At 39.4% G+C, this 21,331-nt stretch overlaps 1 protein-coding gene across 2 annotated transcripts; it reads right to left on the bottom strand.

Annotated features, from left to right (window-relative positions):
• TTLL1 (tubulin tyrosine ligase like 1) lies at window positions 1-20,380 on the bottom strand. 2 transcript variants are annotated; one of them, XM_030469419.1, is made up of 10 exons: window positions 20,257-20,377; window positions 14,745-14,878; window positions 12,783-12,991; window positions 10,866-11,046; window positions 9,606-9,740; window positions 9,330-9,438; window positions 5,934-6,077; window positions 4,113-4,199; window positions 2,799-2,962; window positions 1-849 (listed from the first exon to the last, which is right to left on the bottom strand). In XM_030469419.1, exons 3-10 carry the CDS (start codon window positions 12,988-12,990, stop codon window positions 720-722), a joined length of 1,158 nt encoding a protein of 385 aa, XP_030325279.1. In that variant the 5' UTR covers window position 12,991; window positions 14,745-14,878; window positions 20,257-20,377; the 3' UTR covers window positions 1-719. The 2 variants fall into 2 exon arrangements, with proteins under 2 accessions (XP_030325279.1, XP_030325280.1); XM_030469420.1 differs by lacking the exon at window positions 4,113-4,199 and having other exon boundaries at window positions 20,257-20,380.
• Between the last annotated feature and the right edge of the window lie 951 nt (window positions 20,381-21,331).

Below are 21,331 nucleotides of genomic sequence, written 5' to 3'. Positions count from 1 at the left end.
CACAGACATGCATTATCTTGAGATAAAAATTAACTGCTAGTGAAATAATGCATCAATATACCATCTGAAACACTCCATCAGTCCACAAAACTTTCTACCTTTAAAGACTCAGCATCTTAAAACACTTGAAGGAAATTTAAAAACTCCTTAGCATCTAAGGAGCTGCTTTTCAACTTCTGAATACTGTTTATAAATAATTAGCTGCATTAACTGATAATAGCTTCAGCTCCATGTACTGCTATTTTTTCTAGTTACTCTTCTTTTACCAGCAAGAATCTGAACCATCATTGTGACCACCATTATCACCACAACCATCCTTTTACAGAATCTATACCTTGATCATCACAGGGAGTTAGGAACAGGTGACCATAGGAAATAAATTATATCCAGAATGGAAAGGGGTTTCTTTCAGAATGAATATTTTGAGTTGTCCTCTTTATAAAAGTTCTTAATCATTACTGAGAGTATATTAGTTTATACAAATTATATATATATATATATAATAATTGTATATATATACATACTATATATATTATTGTAATAATCATTAACTCAGTGCATATAGTTCCTGGGTTTAGTGTTTCCAATCTTTTTCAAGGCTGTATCGTCCTCTTTTAATGTTTTCCATATGCAAAGCAGCAAAATAAAGGAATCTGTTCAAAACCTGCATTTTAGTCGATGATGTCTTCCTACCAAGAGTGCAGCTGTTTTCCCTGTTATCACTTCCAGGTGGTTAGAACAGGCTTTCCTGAATCTCTTGCACGATTTCCTTTTACTCCAGTGGATTGCCCAGAACGACCTCGCAAGTCACGATCAGGCCCATCACTTTGCGCCATCTCTTCATCATATCTGAAAATAAAATAACCTGTTCAATGCCTTGGCCTGCTATTCACTACACAAGCCAGAGTGGGTTCTCTGTATTCTGTTTTGCTTAATGATTAATACTGAAGTTTAATACAAGCCGTTCTACACATAGGTTTATATGTGCATAGTTTGATACGCAGCTATTATTCAAGGAAATACACTACCACATGATATTAAAATACAGCTCAACTGAAATATCCTCAGCTACTTTTTGAAAGAAACAACTAATCTGGCAGCTTTCAATCAATAGAGTGTGCAATTTCATGCTTGTGAAATTTCACATTTCGTATTTCTCCTCACTACATAAGTCTGTGGTTAAGCAAAGAAATCAGAAAGCTGACAGTTTTAACAGTCTTAAAAAACTATTGCTTCCAAGACACAACTGATAACTGCTGTGTTAAAAAACTCCACTGCTGCATCAAGGAGTGAGTAGGGAAAGAATGAGGCGAACAAACAGTGTGCTTGAATTAAATGCATTAGATGACATGTATTTTGTAACACTGACCATGTAACCAAGTAGTTCTTTAAATGTTTAAGCCCATTACAGCCTCAGATAACCTCAGTATATACTCACCTCTCAGCTGCTATGCACATGATTAGGGGACTACAACATCTCACTTATGAGGAAAGACTGAGGGATTTGCATCTTTTAATCTGGAGAACAGGAGACTGAGAGGGGATCTTATCAATGCTTTCAAATACTTAAAGGGTGGGTGTCAAGAGGATGGTGCCCATCTTTTTTCAGTGGTGCTCAGTGAAAGGACAGAAGGCAATGAGCACAAAATTGAACTTGAACACTGGACATTCCATCTAAACATAAGAAGGAACTTCTTCACACTTTGAGGGTTGCAGAGCTCTAGAAAAGGCTGAGCAGAGAGGTGGAGGAGTCTGCCTTTACATACACTCAAAACCCACCTGGATGCCATCCTGTGCAACCTGCTGTAAGTGAACCTGCTCTGGCAGAGGGGTCAGACTAGATGATCTCCAGAGGTCCCTTCCAACCCCTAACATTCTGTGATTCCAAGCAGAAATAGGCTACCTATGCATAACTGTAATTATCACAAGATAAAATTACAGTATTTTGTATAACAGCCATAATATACAGTTACACTATTGTATAGGGATTCACAGCTACCATGTATATAACATTCATTAAAACTTCATGTGTAATTCATCCAACATATACATATTTAACTGTCTTAACTACTATATAGAAAGGATTTAAGATCAGTATGAACTAGTGAATTAGCTGTGTACATTTGCATACCCCTGACATACAGAACAATTGTACCACTAGTGCTAGAGAAACTATCTGAACGTTTTCTCAAAAAATACAAGAAACTGTATCATAAATATGATACTTAAAGCAGTATTCTTCTGCATAAAACAAATCAATCCTAGATGAATTTTTCAGACACTCCAATTTAAAGATATCTGCTTCCTTCATTTCTCTCTTTGCAATACAGATTGGGGAACTTAAACATCTGACAGTTCATTATTATTACATCCATGAATTACAAGAGTCAAGTGGCATAATTTCTCTGAACTAAAGAGAAAAATCCTATAAAATAGCCATTATATCTATTTAACTACTAACTCTATATTACACTCAGTAGAACTGAAGTTCTATACATGTAGAAGACACTCTTTTTGCCTCTGTCCTTCAGATCTAAGCTGGTGGAAGCTCAGAAGGTGCAGGCAAAGGCTTATCAGACAATTAACATTCCCCCTGGAGAGGAAGCAAGGCAGCTTCTCTTTAATGCACTCCCATCTCCAAAACTCTTATTGCAGCTACAAAAAAATGAAGTGGTACCTTTTGCCTATTTTTCACATTAAAATGAAGTTCACCTTATCTCTGTGGTCTAGAGTGCCCATTAAGAAAGCGAGGTGCCTGAAAAAAATTTGCCTTTATATAGAAAACTGGTAAAACTTACAAGACTTCATAATTGCCTAGAACCTCTTTTGGTGGAGACTTATTCCATTTACAGTCTGGAATTTCCCCATTAGGCACAGCAATATTGAGTGTGTCATTAATAAGATTATACTTCAAGATTCGATCATTAGCAGTACTGGAAGTAAGAGAAGGGGAAGCATTAACCTACAGAGACAAAAAAAGAAAAAAAAAAAGTCAGTATCAATTTCTTGAGTGGTATATAGTTCCCCAAATAGCATGGGTGATGACTTATGGGTACTACTTGGGAAACTACGACTCAGTGTCTAAAAGCACATCTTTCAGTTCCTCAGACACAGGAAGGAATCCCTCACTGGGCATTTTTCTTTTTACTTAAGAGCAAAAGCACCACACCACTACAGTTGTACAGTGTCAGCCTGAAGACTTTTGTTGAGACTACATTCACCAAGGTTAATCAGACAAGACCTAGGTTTCTAATGTTGTAAGCTTGCAGGGAAACAAAAGCCACAAATTCCAGTGCTTACAATTCACCTGGTTCACTCCAACAGGTGATATATATATATGAATCTGTAGATTTCTTCTAGCTAAACAGCTTTTACTTATGTTCTTAATCTGAAGTCTCTCCGGTTAAATTGTGAGTTGGGGAAACACATACATAGTCTCTATTCAAAGCAGTACATTGCATGTTGTTCTAATTAAAACTGGGCTTCATCTTATGGAGAAGTGTTACCAGAACAATTAACAGATTTTTAAAATTATTTCATAAAGTCCATTTACCTTTGATCTTTGACTTTTGATTAAATGGAGAAAGAAAAAAGAAGGCTGGATAAAATTTATGTTGAACACACAGATACAAAGTCAATACACTGAAGAAAAAATCTGTGTAAAAAAGAAAAATCTTCCAAATTTCCAAATTATCCTTGGTGTTCCCCTTTGTTTCCCCTCTCAATCTGCAACAGTAAGGCCCTGATAGAATTGAAAACTTCAGTTTGATGTTACATTCCTTCAAGCCAATGCCAATTTTCCAGCTACTGATAGAGTAGCTGGTTGGGCTGCTAACACTCAGACTGCCTCTGAAGTCCAATTGTATGGATGCATGGATTTAAAAGACAAAACAGAAAGCCACAAAGAAACACCAAATAGGGGAAAAAAAAAGCACATGCTGGCTTGGTCACCACATGGCCTATTTTACTCTCCATCATTTCTCTTAATCCACTTACCTGAGGAAGAAAATATATTAATTCAGAAGAGGAAAGACTATATTGAAATCCACTTTGTTTTATTCTGTGAAATGAAAAGGAAGGTGGATTTTTTTCTGTATTTTATGTAAATTTACCTCAATTAGCCATGGTTTAAGTTTGTCATCAATGATAATGTCATATCCATAACACTCAAAGCAGTGTTTATCATTATTCATTACAGGCTAAAAAAGAAGGAAAAAACCCAACACAAGATTATTCATTAAGATCAACAATTCAGCAAGTCACCTGATTACACACTTTGCTAGAAATCACATGCGATTACGTTACTGATCTTCTACAAGAGTTTTCAGTGTTGCAACATAAGCTTGCTAACTAGTAAGTTTAGTATTGCCCCTATAAGTATGTATTTCAATATTAATGACTGAATTAATGCCAAGTAGTAAGTTAAATAAATTTTCCATTATATTTCCAGTATGAAAACAAGTATTTTCATGTTCTGCAAAAGTAATAACTACATTTGAAGCCTGCGTGCTTCAAAAGAAATCAGGAAGTTTTAAAATTTACATAACAGAGCTTCCCATAATAATAAATTCTTAAACTTCAGAAAAATGAGACATTAAAATACATTTCTTTTATTATGCTGCTGTAGCTATGCAGAAACTTGAGGTCAAGCAATTGCCAGGTACACTTTAAAATTATAATTAACTGAAGTCAACTTTAATACCAAAAGCCTAGAGAGACCAAGGACAAAGTTATGCTTAGATGCATATCCTCTATAGAAGTGGTAGCTTTTCAGCATCTGCTAAACATTTGCAGTATGCACAGCAAAACTTTTCTTCTATGCAAATCTCCTCAGATGTTTTAGAAAAACCTTCATAAAAGGTTAGTGAAGTCTCTTACCCTAAACTAATAATGAAAATTTTTAAGTTCTTGAGGGAGTGAAAGAGGGAGGAAGAAGTATCTCTTGTTACATTTGCCATTTTCAGAAAAAGAGAAGACTGAAACATTCCATGCTCAATACTCTTTATCTTTTAAGGTTCTGCTAACATTTGGATTAAATCCCTTGTCTTCTCATATCTGGTATCAAATATGATTGCACAGCAGAGGCTGAGTTGAGCCATGCTTTCCCAACTCTTACTAATGGTAGTAGCTTCATGACCTTGTCTCTCTCGTGCCGATTCTGGTGTTCATCTGCTCCTTCAGTGAGGTGATTAAGCTCATTACACTGGCATAATACTAACTCATCAATAAAGCAAGATAATAATTGTCAGTTGGGTGAATGAGCTGATTCAGCTCACCATGGTGCCAGGACCAGCCCAAAAAAGATGACAGAACCATGCACCTGGGAACAAGACAGTCCTTGGCACCAGTGAGCTCTTCAGTTACCCCAGCTGACCCACGGAGTGATACCTGCTCTCTAATGTCATTGTGGGATATTACCCAGACACCAGAAAGTCACTTCAGAAGAGAACTGGTTGCTACTTTTCAATTTATTTTTTTTATAAGAGTTCATTATAACTATGTGACTTGTGCATAGAAGAGGGGAAAGTAAGTTATGTAACTCTGCCCTAAGTTTTCTTTGATAAATTGTCCTCCAGAGCTATTTATATTTTGACACATTTGTTATTGCTGAAATGACGTCACACACTTTGGCAGAGCTTAACTATTCACAAGGGCAGTATCAAGTCAGACGAAAAAGTTCACAGAGCACTCAAGAAAGGAGATTCCTTCACTTCTTCAATATGCACAGACAGCTCACCTATCCACTCAGGATTCAAGTTCACTCCACGCAGAGGTATCAAGAGATAAGCGAACTGCAGAAATCAGCATCAACACCATCACTCAAATAGCAGGAAATAGATTTAAGGGGGTTTGATGGCAAACTCATTTTCATGGTCATGAGAAGCCTGCAGCCACAGCAATACTGCTGGCAGCATTCCAGGAACAGTACTCACCGCAACAGCCTTCAGTGATTGCACAATTATCCAGTGAATTTCATCAAATAATTTGTTCGTGACTTCTTTTCCACGGGTGCTCTCCAGATAGAGGCGTAAGTTACTCACTGTCCACTTGCCTCCATGGATATGATTGTAATCATCCTGAAGAGTTAAAAAATGAATTCAGTGCAAGATTTTGAAGTTCTACAGCAGTTTTGTTATATTCATGCAAAAATCCCACTTATATACAAGTATTGCTCTAAAAACAAACTCATCAAGTTGCTTTTATTCTAGTTTACAGCTTTATGAAGACTTCAGCTTTACTTTGAACTGTACTTTATATAAACAACTGGTTTTATTATAGCTGCATGCGCTGCTGTCACAAATTGCAAATCAAGTAATAAAACTTTCTTAGAAGAAAAAGAACAACCTGTGCTTTGGCAGTTTCATAGCAAGACATAATTTATGATTCGGAAATATAAATTTAAAATGTGAAAGGAAAAAAATAATTTTCTTCCTCCTCTGGGGATAAGGGAGAAATAATGAAGTGAGCAACAGCTAAATTTCACTGAAGTTAGCTGTTTCAAAATGCAGCACTCCCAAGTGCTTATCTGTGCTTATTTACTTAAAATACAACTTGTCTGTTTCTCAAAAGGCAAACACACTATCTTCTTAATGCTGCTACTGACAGCAGTGACATTCAAGAGACAGTGAAATAACACCTAAGTCAAAGGTTAAATTTTCAAGTAGTTCAGTATTTTGAAACAGAAAATATACTAAGTGTTGTTGAACCAGAACAGACAAAAAAAAGGAGGTTACCCTAACATTTGTCTTTGCAGAAGCTATCAGGGCTCTGCAGTATATTCTCTTTAAACAGAAAGACAAGAGCAAACAGAGTATTCCTATTGATGGAAAGACATACATTCTGAATATCAGGAAAAATGCCTTGTCTGTTTATAAAGCTTCTCCTCAAAGAACTTCTAAGAATGAATGATTGTATGATTGCTAGATTATAAAATACAGAACATAGAGAGCAGAAAAGTTATCAGAGTAATAGAATCTGTAGTCCTTTAAGACAAGGTCAGAGAAGCCTCCATCTATTTTTAGACTTTCTCTACAGCTCACCCCTTAGCAAATTTGCACAACTGGACTGTACAAATAAAGATGTGAAACATGGTTCTCAGGACTTGCTGCATGGAAAAAACATCTTGAGACCAAATTCCAGCAAGAGAACAGAGATCAAAGCTTCAATCTTCTTTGTTTTACAGCACATGTATTCAAATCAAATTAGATTGCAACTGGGTAGAGCTTTACACAATCACAGATGACTAATTAAAAATACTAAAATAAAGTAGAATATTGCAAGCTAAAATGAAGATCACTAACAGAAAATAATTAAGTAGAACAATTACTGTTGTTTTGTTTGTATTACACATACAGTGCATAATGACTTATACCTGTATTTTCCAGCACAAGCATTAAGATGGGTAAGCTGACTTACCTTCCTTCCTTCATTTTACTCTTTCCCTCTCCCTGATACTGACTTGCCCACTTCTCAAATTAGGGATGTTTTCACATGAATTTGTAGGGCACAAACACACTACACTGGACCTCTGGGGCTCACATAGGGCTTAGAGTAGACATCAACAGCTACAACTTAAATTTTCCCAGACCTCATAACAATCTTGATAAATTACTTGACAGTTCAAATTAGGTTCTTCTTCTAGAACTGATTAGCCTACATGCTTCCAAAGTTACAGACACTTAATACAGGACAGATAGGATGGATAGAGTGGCTCTACATCAAACTTCTCTCACTTTTTTTTGCAAAACTCAAGAGATATTGGCAGTTCAGAATTTGTAAAAAGTTTTTCAAATACTCCAGTAATGACTCCACACTTTAAAGCTGCTACTTCTATGCCTATCTCTGGTGTTCTTTCTTCTCTCAGAGTGACCTCACCACTACTTCTGCTTTAACTTGGAAGAAACCTTGAAGGCCATTCATTAACTGGTAGAGAAGGTAGGTGCATAGGGCAGGGTGCACAGTAATGGGAGAGGCAATATGTAACATGCCTCACCCCTTCACTGCTACTACTGGCAACAGCACCATGATTTATGCTCTACATTGTATGGGATCTACTTTCACCACGACTAATTCCCAGTGTGCCCTATCAAACCACAAAGTGTTTGAAGCACTCCATAAATCAACACCTATGCAAGAAAATGTTTGTAGTACAGAAAAATGCCACATTTTGATACTTACCCTGGTTTATTACTACCACCATAACTGACATATATAATCTGCACTGTTCTTACAGGAATATCCAGACAAACAGATTCCTGCTAGGCTTTACAACTTATAGAGCAGTAGTGGACAAGGCATATTTATCAAGGTTCCAATTTAATATACATTATATGTATGTTATGTGTAGGTGTACACAGATACACATATAATTACATATGCCTGAGTGCATGCATGTTTCCACAAGCATTTATTTTCCATATTCTTAAAATAAAACCTATGAAATTAGGAAGTGCGACAATGGAGTTTTAATTACTGTAACAGAAGCATGGTTTATCCATCACAGACATCCGCTAAAAACACAGAAAGGGACAATCATCATCATCAAGTGGATTCCCTGCAGAAACAAGGCTTGGGCAGTGATAGTGTATGCCTGCCCATCTGTTCATGTCACCCCTGACCCACTAGCCTTTCCTCCCACTTATGAGTTTCAGGGAAGTGGTGTCAAAACTATCAGGCCTCCACATGTTTTAGGAATGTCAAAGGCAAATTAAAAAACAAACTTCAACTTTGCCCATTCAAGAAGCCACCAGCTGGCCAAGCAGCAAATATTTATTCCCAAGCTTGCAACTGCACATTCCCTTTCTTACCCAGAGAAGAAAGGTAGAGCCAGGGGGTGAAACACAGGAAGAAGCTGGAAAATACTGTGATGACTAAGTGCTAGGAATAGGAAAGCTGAATTAACTGCATGGGAGAGAGAGGGAAGGAGAGATCAGGAAGGCAATATTAAAGTGCTATTATAAATATAAATCCACAGGAACCAGGCTTCATTAATCTCAGTGCTGGAAGAATCAATTGCTGAGTACATTAGCATTTAAATGACAGGAGACTTGAAAAAAAACCCCTTGCTTTCAACTACTGCAAGTCAATACTGAAGATATCACAGTCCATTACAGAGCTGCAGCCCATTATCTTGCATACTTTTGATCTGCAGTCTTCTGAAATTTACTTATTTATAAGTTAAATTTGAAGTATTTTAATTGCAAGATGACGAAGAACATGACAAATAAAACCTTATTCCAAGTTGCTTGGACAATTTAAGAAATTCAGCCTTGCTGAATTTACAAAATTGCTTCTTTACAAAAGAGCACGTAAGAACTCAGTCCACTTACCCCATGTTTCTGAATGGCAACATTTGTGAGATGTACAAACATGTTATCCAACTCACTTGTACTTGGAGTGTATTTTACTGTGCAAAACCGGCAAAATCCGAGTTTATACCTTAAATGCAAAAAAGTCATTAAAAGGTGTTAAACCACAGTAAGAAGTAAGGAAAAGAGCACTCTAGGATACCATGTACATGTTAAACTTTTGTACAACAAGCACAACATTATTTTGATTGTATTTAACATTCCCTGAAAACAAAATACAAATATATCCAATCTTACATGTAACATCTCAGAGGGCGATAAGTAGATACTAAAACATACAGACGAAGATCAAACTTCTTTCCACCAATAAGCAATGGATTGTTGATATAGAGAGAAATCACATAGGCTTCCTTGGAAGACTGGGATACAAATCTGAAAGACACACATCATGTTTTAGAATGTGATAATTGCAATGATATAATCTGGTAAAATCTTATAAAATTATAATCTGATATATTCTGTCTCCTTTAGAAGCAGACTGTAAATTTTGGATGGACTACATTCTTCAATCTTCTGCCAAGACAATGTATAAAGTTGTAGTGGTTAATAATACACATTTGGCAACAAGAATTATATACTCCAAAAAAAAGTTAAAAATACAAAACAGATTACCAGAATCAATTAACCTTTCAAACTCAGTTTTGAAGTTAACAGGATAGCTGACTGAGCCATTGGGAATGCAGCTCTACAAGCCAGCCTTTTCCTTAGAGAGCACATGAGAGCTTGGCATGGTTCAGGCAAGCAAAGAGCCTGTATTACATTACCTTCATTAGTCAAGGTCTTTTACTCCCAGAATATTTGTGTTTATACCTGGTGCACAATTACAAACCACTGTGAAAAGCTAAGATAACTCTCAGATTGTGGCATTCTTTAGATTCTAAGTCAAACAACGAAAAAAACACAAAACAAAACAAAGAGCCTCAAGATATATTCAGTAAGTCACTTTATAACATGAAAAAGAATTAACACTGGTTGTGTGACCAAAACTTTTGCAAGTCACAGAAAAAAAGATTGCTAACCTCTTTCATCCATCTGGAGGATCATCAACGTGTGTGTTATTTTTTGCTCTGAACTGATGTATTCACATAAATGCAATTTTCTGTTGTACTAACTTAAAAAAAGTGATTTAATATATTAAATAAAATTATTCTTGAAATTGCTTAGGGAAAGATTTTTCTTTTGCTTCCTGTTATTTAATTCTGCAAAGCAGAACAATTTCTTTTTGTGCAATTTTTTCCCCAACAACATTGAAAGCGTTTTCATAAAGAATAGTTAATTGAACAGTTCTTTGTACCTCCTCATACCAAAACAAATTGTATTAAAACTTGCTTGAAGGAGGAAGTCAGATAACAACTGAGATTAAATGCAAAACTAACTATATAATGACAAAGTGATCATAATGGAATAATTTTCCCATGCATCAGACAATTAGCATGCTGATGTTGTTCACCTGATTACAGAAAGCATAATAAAAAGGTTTGGGCTTTAAGAACTTACGAAGATGTTTTGCTATCTCGAGACCATTTTTTTATTTGGGAGAGTTTATTGATTAGAAATATTCCTTTCCCTTGAGCTTTGCCACAAGGTTTCATAATCCAAGTGCTGGAGGGATTTTTTCTGAATTCTTCAACGAAGAGATTATAATCAGCAGGAAGCATGAAAGTAACAGGAACAAAATCTGAGTTAAGGAAAAAAAAAAGTAAGATGGACAACTAAGGACACTGTATCTGAAAAGGCTATAATTGATGTACAAAGACAACAAAAAGTTTGTCTTTTCAGTTTTACACACACTTTTTATCTCATTTAAATTCTAGGTTTTAGTTTATACTACATTTTTTTTAAACAATTGCAAAATATTCCATGTTGCTGACTTCCAATTAATGTATTTTATATCATATAAATCTATTTTCTTCTTCTGTCTAAATGCTGTGAAATTAGAGCATTATATACCAATCCAACTTGGTCAAATTTTCTCAGTTTCTTATGTCAGCTTTTTACCAATCTACTAACCATCTCATCATCCTATGTGCATGCAAAAATGTGAATGTTGACATTGCTTACCCTTTGGACATGGTAATTTTTATTTCCATGCCACTCTCATAAGTCATTCTTACTTGCTCCCTCAATCAGTATTACTGATGTCACTGACATCTGAAGAGAAGCATTTCTCACCTTTTGCTATCACATTATCTTCACTTCCATCCACACTGAACTGCTTCTTACACGGATGAACAATGCTTTCATTTCAGTTTCCCAAGATGCAAATCAGCACAATATATCCTCATGTTTGTTTCACTCCAGTGCTTTCTGACCTCCAAAACAACTTTACTGTCCTCATTCATGACTTTTTGTTTGTTTTAAATTTTATTTCCTAGCAGCCATTATTTATTCTCCAGCTTCCCCCAAAATTCTCCTCTGAAGAGTTTGCTCATTCAGTTTTGTCCAGAGCCTTTCTGCAGAAATTTGTGTTAGTTTTTTTCTCCACTATAAGATTTTCAGATAATGTTGTTTTGTTTTGTAATAAAAAATTCCAACCTTGTCTCATATGAAGTACCAGAGCCCTTTGGTTTCACCACCAATCTTCCTGCAAAGTACCTTAATCCCACAATTTTCCCTCTTTAAAATAATTTTAAAAAACAAAAAGCAAAAAACCCCAACCAACTAACCACTCCCCAAACTCCCATCCCAACCACAAAAAGCCCAGTTATAAATCTACTTCTGTACAATTAAATTTTAAAATAATTATTTTTCACTTAATCCAATGCTGCTTCAACTAATGCTGCACTATTAAATTCAGTTTTCTTTAATGACCTCACTGCTTACAAAACTAAGTCTAATACAACCACCCTGCACACAAACTGGATTTGTGCTCCTCCTTGAATATTGCTGAATATTACAGAGCACAAAGTGGAGGAACTGGACCTTAGTGTTGTGGTAATATGAGACAGAAACAGAAATGGTGAATTTTCTGTTTCTGCTTTATCTCCAAATTCAATTAAGATCCTGAATGAGAGGCATCTACACTATTCCTCTTAATTTTTAAAATATTAGCCACCATCCTCCAATGCAGGGTTTGTAAAAAGCTTTGGAAATAGAGCATTCCATATGAAATATTCGCTACTACTGTTTTTATCACTTTCCTTATCTTGTGTTTCCTCTTGCACTAATAGCAGACTTGAGAGGAGGGAAAAGGTGGGGAAAACAGAGAAGGCTGTTAGGTTTCCAGAATGCAGCAAGCAATTTTAGGGTAAAGTGCACTTCATTAAATTGACAAGGACAGAACATTTTGAGATCATTTCTGCAATGTCCTAATACTTCAGAGGTACAGTGCTTTATGCCCAGAAAAGTTTGCTCATACCCAGGTTATTGACTACATAGTAAAAAAAAAATATGCTCATCATAAGAACCACATACCCAAATAAATATATTTCCCATTTTCATCCTTTTCTGCAAGAGGACTTCCTTCTTTCTCAAGTTCCTTCCTGTATCGCTTTATATTCTTTACCATCAAATCTTTCCTGGTCAGCTCATAGTGGTTTGGGAAATGATTGACAATTTGGTCATCAGAGAGGCGGTAACCAGTCTCCACACTGAAAACATTTCTGATTGTTTGCACACTCATCCTGAAAGCAAAGACAGATATACCAAATGATTCCTCCCCAGAAAAACAATTCAGGAGGACAAAGTTGAAACTTTTTTGTTAGTCACTTAATTTTTTTCTTTCTCATTTCTCTTTGTTGTGTAATATTTGCTGCAGTGGCAATCCAACATATCCCTGAACTCCTAAATAGCAAAACCAATGAAATCCTGCTGAAGGTTTTATCACCCCTCTACTGCTGATGAAATTGCTGCAGGGAGTGAGGAAAGGAAGACGACAACTTCCTTTCCTGGCTTGTGGATAGTCAGGTGAACCCCAAACAGGGACTAAAAATGACTGATGTGCATATCAAATGCTACAGAAGCATCCCGCTAAATCTTCTATTTTACTCTCTGGGGACCCCCACTTCCCTCATTAAAAAAAAAAAACCAACAAAAAAAACCTCAAAAACAACCTCCTACTGACTACCTTGGATTGTAAAGGGCTTCAAGCACGTGAAATTAAAACAGTGAGTCCAAGATCTTGCTAGAAACACCCATAAACACCAGATCAGAGGGCTGCAGTGACAAAGTCATCAAAATCAGTTACAGTTATTTAATTCTCACAAGAAGTGTGAGGACATAGACATGAAAAATTTCTGTATTAGGTGTCTCACATTGGATAATTAGGAATATTTCCTGAATGCCATCATTCTGCTATGTTACCATTTCAGGAACAAAAAACAAACAAAAAAACCACCCTAACAAACAAAACAAGCTGTTCCCCTACTTCCCCTCAACCATATTCCAAAAGAATGAGCAGGTTACTAGATCCTACCATTTAAGCTAAGTGGTTCACAAAGGGTATACCTGGCAGCAAAAGTGCCATTCTGTTGCATTTGAAAGGGACAATATAAATTGTTTTACTTAAAAAGTATTGGTTTCTGCCAATAAATAGATGTACTGCATTCTAGGACAGCATTTCATGGTCTTTGTATTAGACAATGCCCAAATCAGAAACTATTCACTATTATCTGATTTAATTTCACATTTAACTCTCAGTATTGAAATGCTGAATAATTATGTCTGCATATCAAATCATTATCATGAAGGAGAAACAAAGTACAGTTCTCAAGGCCTTTATTACAGGAGCCTGGACTCTGGTAACAGGACAAGCTCTGTCACAATGATAAAGATTATCATATATTTAAACCCTGAACTCCTGGGTTATTTTGGCTATGTTGTATTGTCAGAAAACTTTGGGAAAAGATACATTCAAAGATTCCCCTCAGGCCACAAATCCCCTTCAAAAGAAAAATTCTGCTTAGTGAATATTAAAAAAATCCAGTAAAATCAGGTATCACATTTCAAAACAAAAAATTGCCTTTCCCCTGGGCTTTTTACAATTGCTATCCTCCAGAAGTGAGCAGGATCTTTCTAGGTCACTGACTTTCCCCTCCCTGACAAAACCTGTGGCAAAGTGCAAAGATACACAAGATCAGTAGCATGGGAATGGATCCATGCAGATGGACTTTCTGCCCTAAAGGGACCTCAATGACTTTGGCAGGCCTGCACAGATACAGAGATCTACGAATGCCAATCTGAACAGAAACCCAGCAATAGTCTTAGATATTAGAAGAAGGAAGAAAACAATGTTACACTCTTAGAAGAACTGTAATAAATCAATGATAATTTCTGCATCTTTCCTTTTTCAAGATGCGTTTTTGTATTATTAATGTATTAACTTAAGATATTAAAATGTTTCATAAAGTTAGCAGTTGGTATTTTTAACATACTTACCAATAAAAATTCCAGTCTCATTCTCTGCCACCTGAAATCCAGCCTCTTTTTTTCAAAGTTGTTTATCAGAACAGATTTTTCTATGTCAGTTACCCACTTTACTTTTCCTGCCATTATTTGAAAGGAGAATCAACCTGTTAGTAAAGAAAAGTTTAAAGATGTGAAGTTGAAAACAAGTAAGAACACAAACAAGGAAAGTCAAAGCATAAGTGTCATATAGAAAGCATTTTAACAAAAGTAAAATACAAGTAAACTCATCTTAAAATCAAGGAAAATAGCAGTTCTGACTGAAACCTTGCATTTGTCAACTGGAACAAGTGCAAACCAGGATGCCTAGGCAGAAGGACCTTTATACCAGACAATCTACCTTTGTGAATGGGCCACAAACTCATGTCTCCCCTTAAATATATGCATGACAGAAATCACTATCATACACTTGCTGGATAATGTTTACAGAACCAAGCGTAGAGCACAGAAATTTCATTATTAGAACATCTTTAATGCATATACTTTTTTGCTTAATTTTGAAAGTAGGAGACTTTACATGGATCACTTAGTGACTGCAGAAGAAAACTATTCTAAGAAAAATCCCTTATATGCTCCATCAAGAAATATGATTTGCTTTACCACAAGAAAAGAACCAAAGCAATATTACCAACTTAGTGCCATCTTTTCAGTATTTCATGCAGCCACGACTTCTGGTCTACTTGGGGCCATACAGATAAGCTGGTAACATTAAACCTCTGACATCAGGATTTCCTCCTTCAAACCTAAGGTTGTTAGAATGGTGCCTCTAAGCTGCATTTCAACTCATGACGCCTAGGTGTCACTTTCTACATTAGATCTCTCTCTTGTCCAGATCACCCTTTTCTGTAAGGATCACAGGATGATCCAGCAGTAAGGGACCGCAGGAGGTCTCTTGTAAAGCCTCCTCTGCTCAGGGAAGAGCTGGCGGTGAGGTCAGACCGAGTGGCTCAGAGGTTTATACAGCCACAGTTTGAAAACCTCCATAGGTGGAGGCAGCACTGGGCATCCTGCCTCACTGCCTGACTAGCTCCTGGGGAAAAAGTTCATAGAATCATAGAATAGAATCTATCAGCTGGGTTGGAAGGGACATCTGAGATCATCAAGTCCAACCTTTGATCCACTACTGCTGCAGTTACCAGACCATGGCACTGAGGTGCCACATCCAGTCTCTTTTTAAGTATCTCCAGGGATGGAGAATCCACTACTTCCCTGGGCAGCCCATTCCAATGCTTTATCACCCTCTCTGTAAAGAAATTCTTTTCTAATGTCCAACCTAAACCTCCCGTGGCAGAGCTTAAGTCCATGCCCTCTTGTCTTGCTGAGAATTGCCTGGGAAAAGAGACCAACCCCCCCTGGCTACACCCTCCTTTCAGGAGTTGTAGAGAGTGATGAGGTCTCCCCTGAGCCTCCTCTTCTCCAGGCTGAACAGCCCCAGCTCCTTCAGCCTCACCTCACAGGACTTGTGCTGGAGTCCCTTCACCAGCCTGGTTGCCCTCCTTTGGACCCGCTCAGGACCTCAATCTCCTTCCTAAACTGAGGAGCCCAGAACTGGACACAGTACTCGAGGTGTGGCCTCACCAGCGCTGAGTACAGGGGCAGAATCCCTTCCTGGACCTGCTGGCGATGCTGTTCCTGATACAGGCCAGGATGTCATTGGCCTTCTTGGCCACCTGGGACACTGCTGGCTCATGTTCAGCTTCCTGTCAATCCAGACTCCCAGGTCCCTTTCTGCCTGGCTGCCCTCCAGCCACTCTGTGCCCAGCCTGGAGCTCCCGGGGGTTGTAAAGTGCAGACCGCACTTGCCATGTTGAACCTCACCATTGAATCAGCGTCTCCTCTGCAGAGCCCTCCTGCCTAGAGATCGGACACTCCACCAGCTTAGTGTCATCTGCAACTTTAATTTTTTTCCCCATGTATTTTCCCAGAGAGTCTGAACCTCCTTTGGCTATGTCTGTTGTCTCATATGTTCCCACCTCACCTGATTAAAGAGCATGATCTGTCTTTTGATAACCTCCTCATGGCTACCAGAGGGATGTCTTGGGTGAACTCAAGAAAATTCTCTAGGCTAAAGAAAACTCAGCTATTCCTCAGCAGACAACTCCTAACCCTCTGACCATCTTAGTAAGCCTCTGCTCAACTCCTCCCGGTTTACTGATGTGGTCTTGTGCTGGGGGTGCTCAAGTTTCTTTTGTCAATTCTATGACACAGTGTGTTACATCCTTGCCCTTTTTGTTTAAGAGGGACAAACAAATCAAGGTGGAATGCACTACAAATGCACTGAAGAAGGACTGGCCCAGCACACACAATTGCTGCCCCTCTGAAGGGCAGGGCTGAAGCTTTCTGCCAGCAGCAGGCAGCCACCTATTTGCACTCTACAAGGGCTGTTTGGTGCAATCCCTTCATGCAGTGTCTATGCTGTGTACTAATGTAATGCAATGAAGACAGGGGCAAAGAAACATGAATCCAAGCATGTCCTTCCTGTATAGTCTAGAGCCAAAAGCCTACAATTGAGTTGATGTGGGCAGAACACTACACAAAAACACGTTTATTCCATCTCTAACTAAGTGGGGTGGCCAGCTCCCAAGATCTAGGCCTGGTTTTTATATAATATTAATAATGTATATTAATGAGCAAATTACAAGATACTGAAAGTAGCTACAGCAGTTTCAGTGCTGCTGTTGAGTCTTCCTGCTGTTCATTCCACAAATCAGTTTTTTATAATTGCAGCCTAGTGAACTTCCATAGCTCTGCTCCACAGAAATCAACTGCAGAGAAATGCAGTTCATAACTCTCTGAGCCAAAATCAGATTCTTTGCACAGACCTCTCTAAGAACAAAAACTCACCGTGTGAAAGAGGGGAGAGGGCACAGTTACATGCACACATAAGTAAGACCATCTACTGCTCCCTCTACATATAATTTTCCATTAAAAAGTCAATTAAAGCTCCAAATCACCTTTACTAATGTCATATTGTAATTATTGCAAGTAAGTAATGAGTGTAATTAATAACATTTCTGCAATTAAGATTGGAATTCAAGGGATATTCAGTTTCCAGGACTAGAGATGGAGATGTGCATTTGCCAGGAAACATACACTCCTATGGTTTCTCTCCTTTGGGGAGGCATAGCCCATTTATATAGTGCTCACACCTTCTCCTTCCTAGACAATTTAAACTGCCAAATTTCACAAGGAAGAAATGTTTTATTAGACTTTGATTTTAAAGAGTTTTAGATGAGCTAATTTTTATTCACTGTGGTAAAACAAGTTGAAAACAAACATCAAGCTTAAATAGACAGAAGTGTATATGAAGGCTCAAGGTCTGTCTTTTAGTGTGTGCTTATACAACACCAGATACTACCAAAACAAAAATAAAATTAATTTATTTGTGCAGAGGTATGTATGATTCACAATCAGTGACTCACTAATACCACACACCACCTTGTTGTGGTTTTAAAACCACAGGGATTAGTCACCTTGGAATAGAATTGTCCCTTCAAAAGGAAATGCATTAAATGCTATGATAGCATTAACTGAACATAACATAAAATTTTCAAAAGGCTGTAAAACGTGTCCTCCCACATTTCCAAGCTACCCTACCAGGTTTACCAACATCCAATGCCAACTCAATACCCATTTCTCTGATAGATGACTTCCTGATCTTGCATCCTGCTTCCCAAGTGTGCCTCACTCCAGCATCCTCAGTACATAAACTATAACTGACCTCAGGGACTCTTCCAGAAATGCTGCATCAAAGTTAGCTGCCTGTAAATCTGTCTTTATGGAAGCACATAGCTACTGCCTGGCCAAGACTAAGAGATCGGGTGCACTGTCACAATCAGAACTACTTTGCCAGCATTTCTAATGCTGTAATCTCATCTCTACCCTGGGATGCAACATCTGTCACTGCATCCTTTCTACAGGATCTTTATGAAGACATCTCAACACATGCTACACATCCTATGCCAAGGAACCCTGAAAGTTGGCACGTACTCATCCAGCAAGTGGATTTTTTGGTAGGAAGTGGAACTGCTCCATGCCTCGTTATGCTGACTCCCAGAGACTGCACTCTTCTGATTTCAGAAGCCAGACACAATTCAACAGAAGTTTCACCCCCTGGAAGGTAAATTAAAACTAAACCAAAGCTAAAGACTTTACATACATATAAAACAAAGAAAAATTACAAGAGTGTAATTTTTTCCTCTTTTGGGACTTTAGGCCTTGTAGATCCATCCTGTTAAGACAGGACTGACAAGATAGCAATACAGCAGCAGACTGAAAATTAGTCCTTGGTTCATGCAGAGTTTGACTATCTCAGATGATGTTTAAGTGGCCCATAAATAAAATCTTCTGATTTTCTGTAATTTGATTACTGAAATCCACAAACAAGGAGTCATAAAAAAAACCTATTACAGAATAATTCTGAAGTTGTGCCAAAAAGATTATTATTTTAACACTATATAACTTCTATAGGAATCTTCTAATTGGCAATTAGGTATTCTAGACAACCTGATCAGACTGTGTGAGATAACCACAAATTCAAACTTCTGGACAGCTGAGATCCTTAGCTTTGGTCAGCATCAAAGAAGAGCTGTTAACACAGCTCCAACCTGAATACAGTAGGATTAATGGCAGAGTAAGTCAAACCCTCTGCAGAGCACCAAACTCAGTAGACAAAGAGTAAACAATACAGGCACAGCAGGCCTGAGACTCCCCCAGACACTGCCTTTACTGCCCAGACTATTCCCTGGGATGGCACATAAATGTAAGGCAGCCTGGCAGCACCTTAATCCAAGGTGAGCATGTCTTTCCCTGGCACAAATTCACGAGGTGATGGCAACATCCAAACACATCCTGGTCATCATTACAACCACCACAGAAGCTGTTGGTGCCGGTCACAGACCATCCTTTCCTGATGCAAAAATAATCATGAGTCAGGGGTGCCGGTGCCTGCAGCACCTGGCCTCCCTTCTAACAGCTGAAAAACTAATTGTGGTTCATTATTAAGTTTTATTACTGGAAAATGCAGTTTGGCAGATGCAGCTGTGCCATCAGAGGAGCGCGGGAGGCCTGCCACAGCGGTTCCGAACAACAGTCAGGGATAAAAGGCAGCCGGAGTCCGAAGCTGCCGGGAAGCAGGAGGTCACCGAAGGCTCCAGAACCCACACGTGCCGGCCACACGTACCCTCTGGCGAACGGCAGCGGAGGCCCCGAGGCTCCGGCCTCCACCAACGCCCTGGAGACAGCCGCACGAAGAGGCCTATCCAAGCATCCTCCCAAACACCCTCCGAGAGCAGGCCGGCAAGGGGTACCTGGGCAATTACCCCACCTCCACTCCATTTCCGAGGAAGGGCCGCGATCCCACAGGGATCTCCAGCTGTCCCGATAGCCCCAGGCGGGGATGGGGGCAGGGGGGCCGAGGGAGGCGGGTACAGCCCGCACCGTCCGTCTTTGTGTGGGAGGACCCAACCCGCGCCTCCGCGCTCACCTGCTGGCGGGAGGGGCGACCGAGGCTGCTTCCTTTTCATACCCATCCGTCCCCGCCGGACTCTCCCATCGCCTCCCCCGACCCCGGGAGGCTCCGCACCGTAACCCCGGCCGGGCCCTCCCCCCGCATTTCCGGCGCCGCTCCCTAGCAACCGCCACGCGCCGGGGGCGGGACTTCCGGATCAGCGGAGGCGACGCGGGTCAGGGGAGGGGAGAGCCCTGTTGCCATGGAAACGACGAGCGGCCTCGCCCCCACCCGTGAGCGCCAGGGCCCGTGCGGGCCGGAGTAGGCGGCGGCCATCTTGTCCCCTAACCGGTGCGAGGGTCCCATCGCTGCGTGTGCCGGCTGAGGTCCGGCAGCCACGTCAGCCCCGGCTGTTGGCGAACGCGTTGCGAGGGAGGAAGGGTGCGGAGGGTTCCTGCGACACCGGGACCGGTGCGGGCCCCGAAGTGAGGGGCGCATTCCTGTGGGAGTTGTGCCGTGCCTCGGCCTCTCCCGCTTCTTTTCCGTTCGCCTCCGCATGACGCGAGCCTGGCAGGAGGGCAGTGAAACCTGCGGAGCTGTCCCGCCATCATTCACCGTGCCTGGACCATTTTGAGCTTTAAGCCTCTCGAGGCCTGGGTCAGCCCCATTCATTGTCAGAAACAAGGTCCCTGACAAACACCTGATGGAAGTTTACAGAAGTCATGACAAAACCTGGCCTGGATGTTACCACCCTACCTAAAAAAAGAAAGGTCACCCAAATGCCAAGCTCAAGTTCCTGTATGTCGGGTACACCAGGTGCGAGAGGTTCCTCAGTTTTAGGAGTATCTTTGTATGACACTGTTCTGAGGAAGTGTGCAAATTTTTTCCCCAAATTCATCCACGACTCAATTCACAGTCAAAAAATGAGAAGTAATACCACAGAAGTTACGCATTAGTGGCCTGTGTAGAAAAGCCTGATTAACACACATAGTATGCCTTCCAAAATGAGTGATTACGTAGAACACTGACATTACATCAAGGTTACTGACATCTTGTGTTGGGGCTCAATACATACATACATACATAATTAACTCCAGAGATTTAAGAGTCT

The sequence above is a fragment of the Calypte anna genome, chromosome 1 (assembly GCF_003957555.1).
Source record: "Calypte anna isolate BGI_N300 chromosome 1, bCalAnn1_v1.p, whole genome shotgun sequence".
In the NCBI taxonomy this organism is placed as follows: Eukaryota; Metazoa; Chordata; class Aves; order Apodiformes; family Trochilidae; genus Calypte; species Calypte anna.
This window is presented reverse-complemented; position numbering and strand designations above follow the sequence as displayed.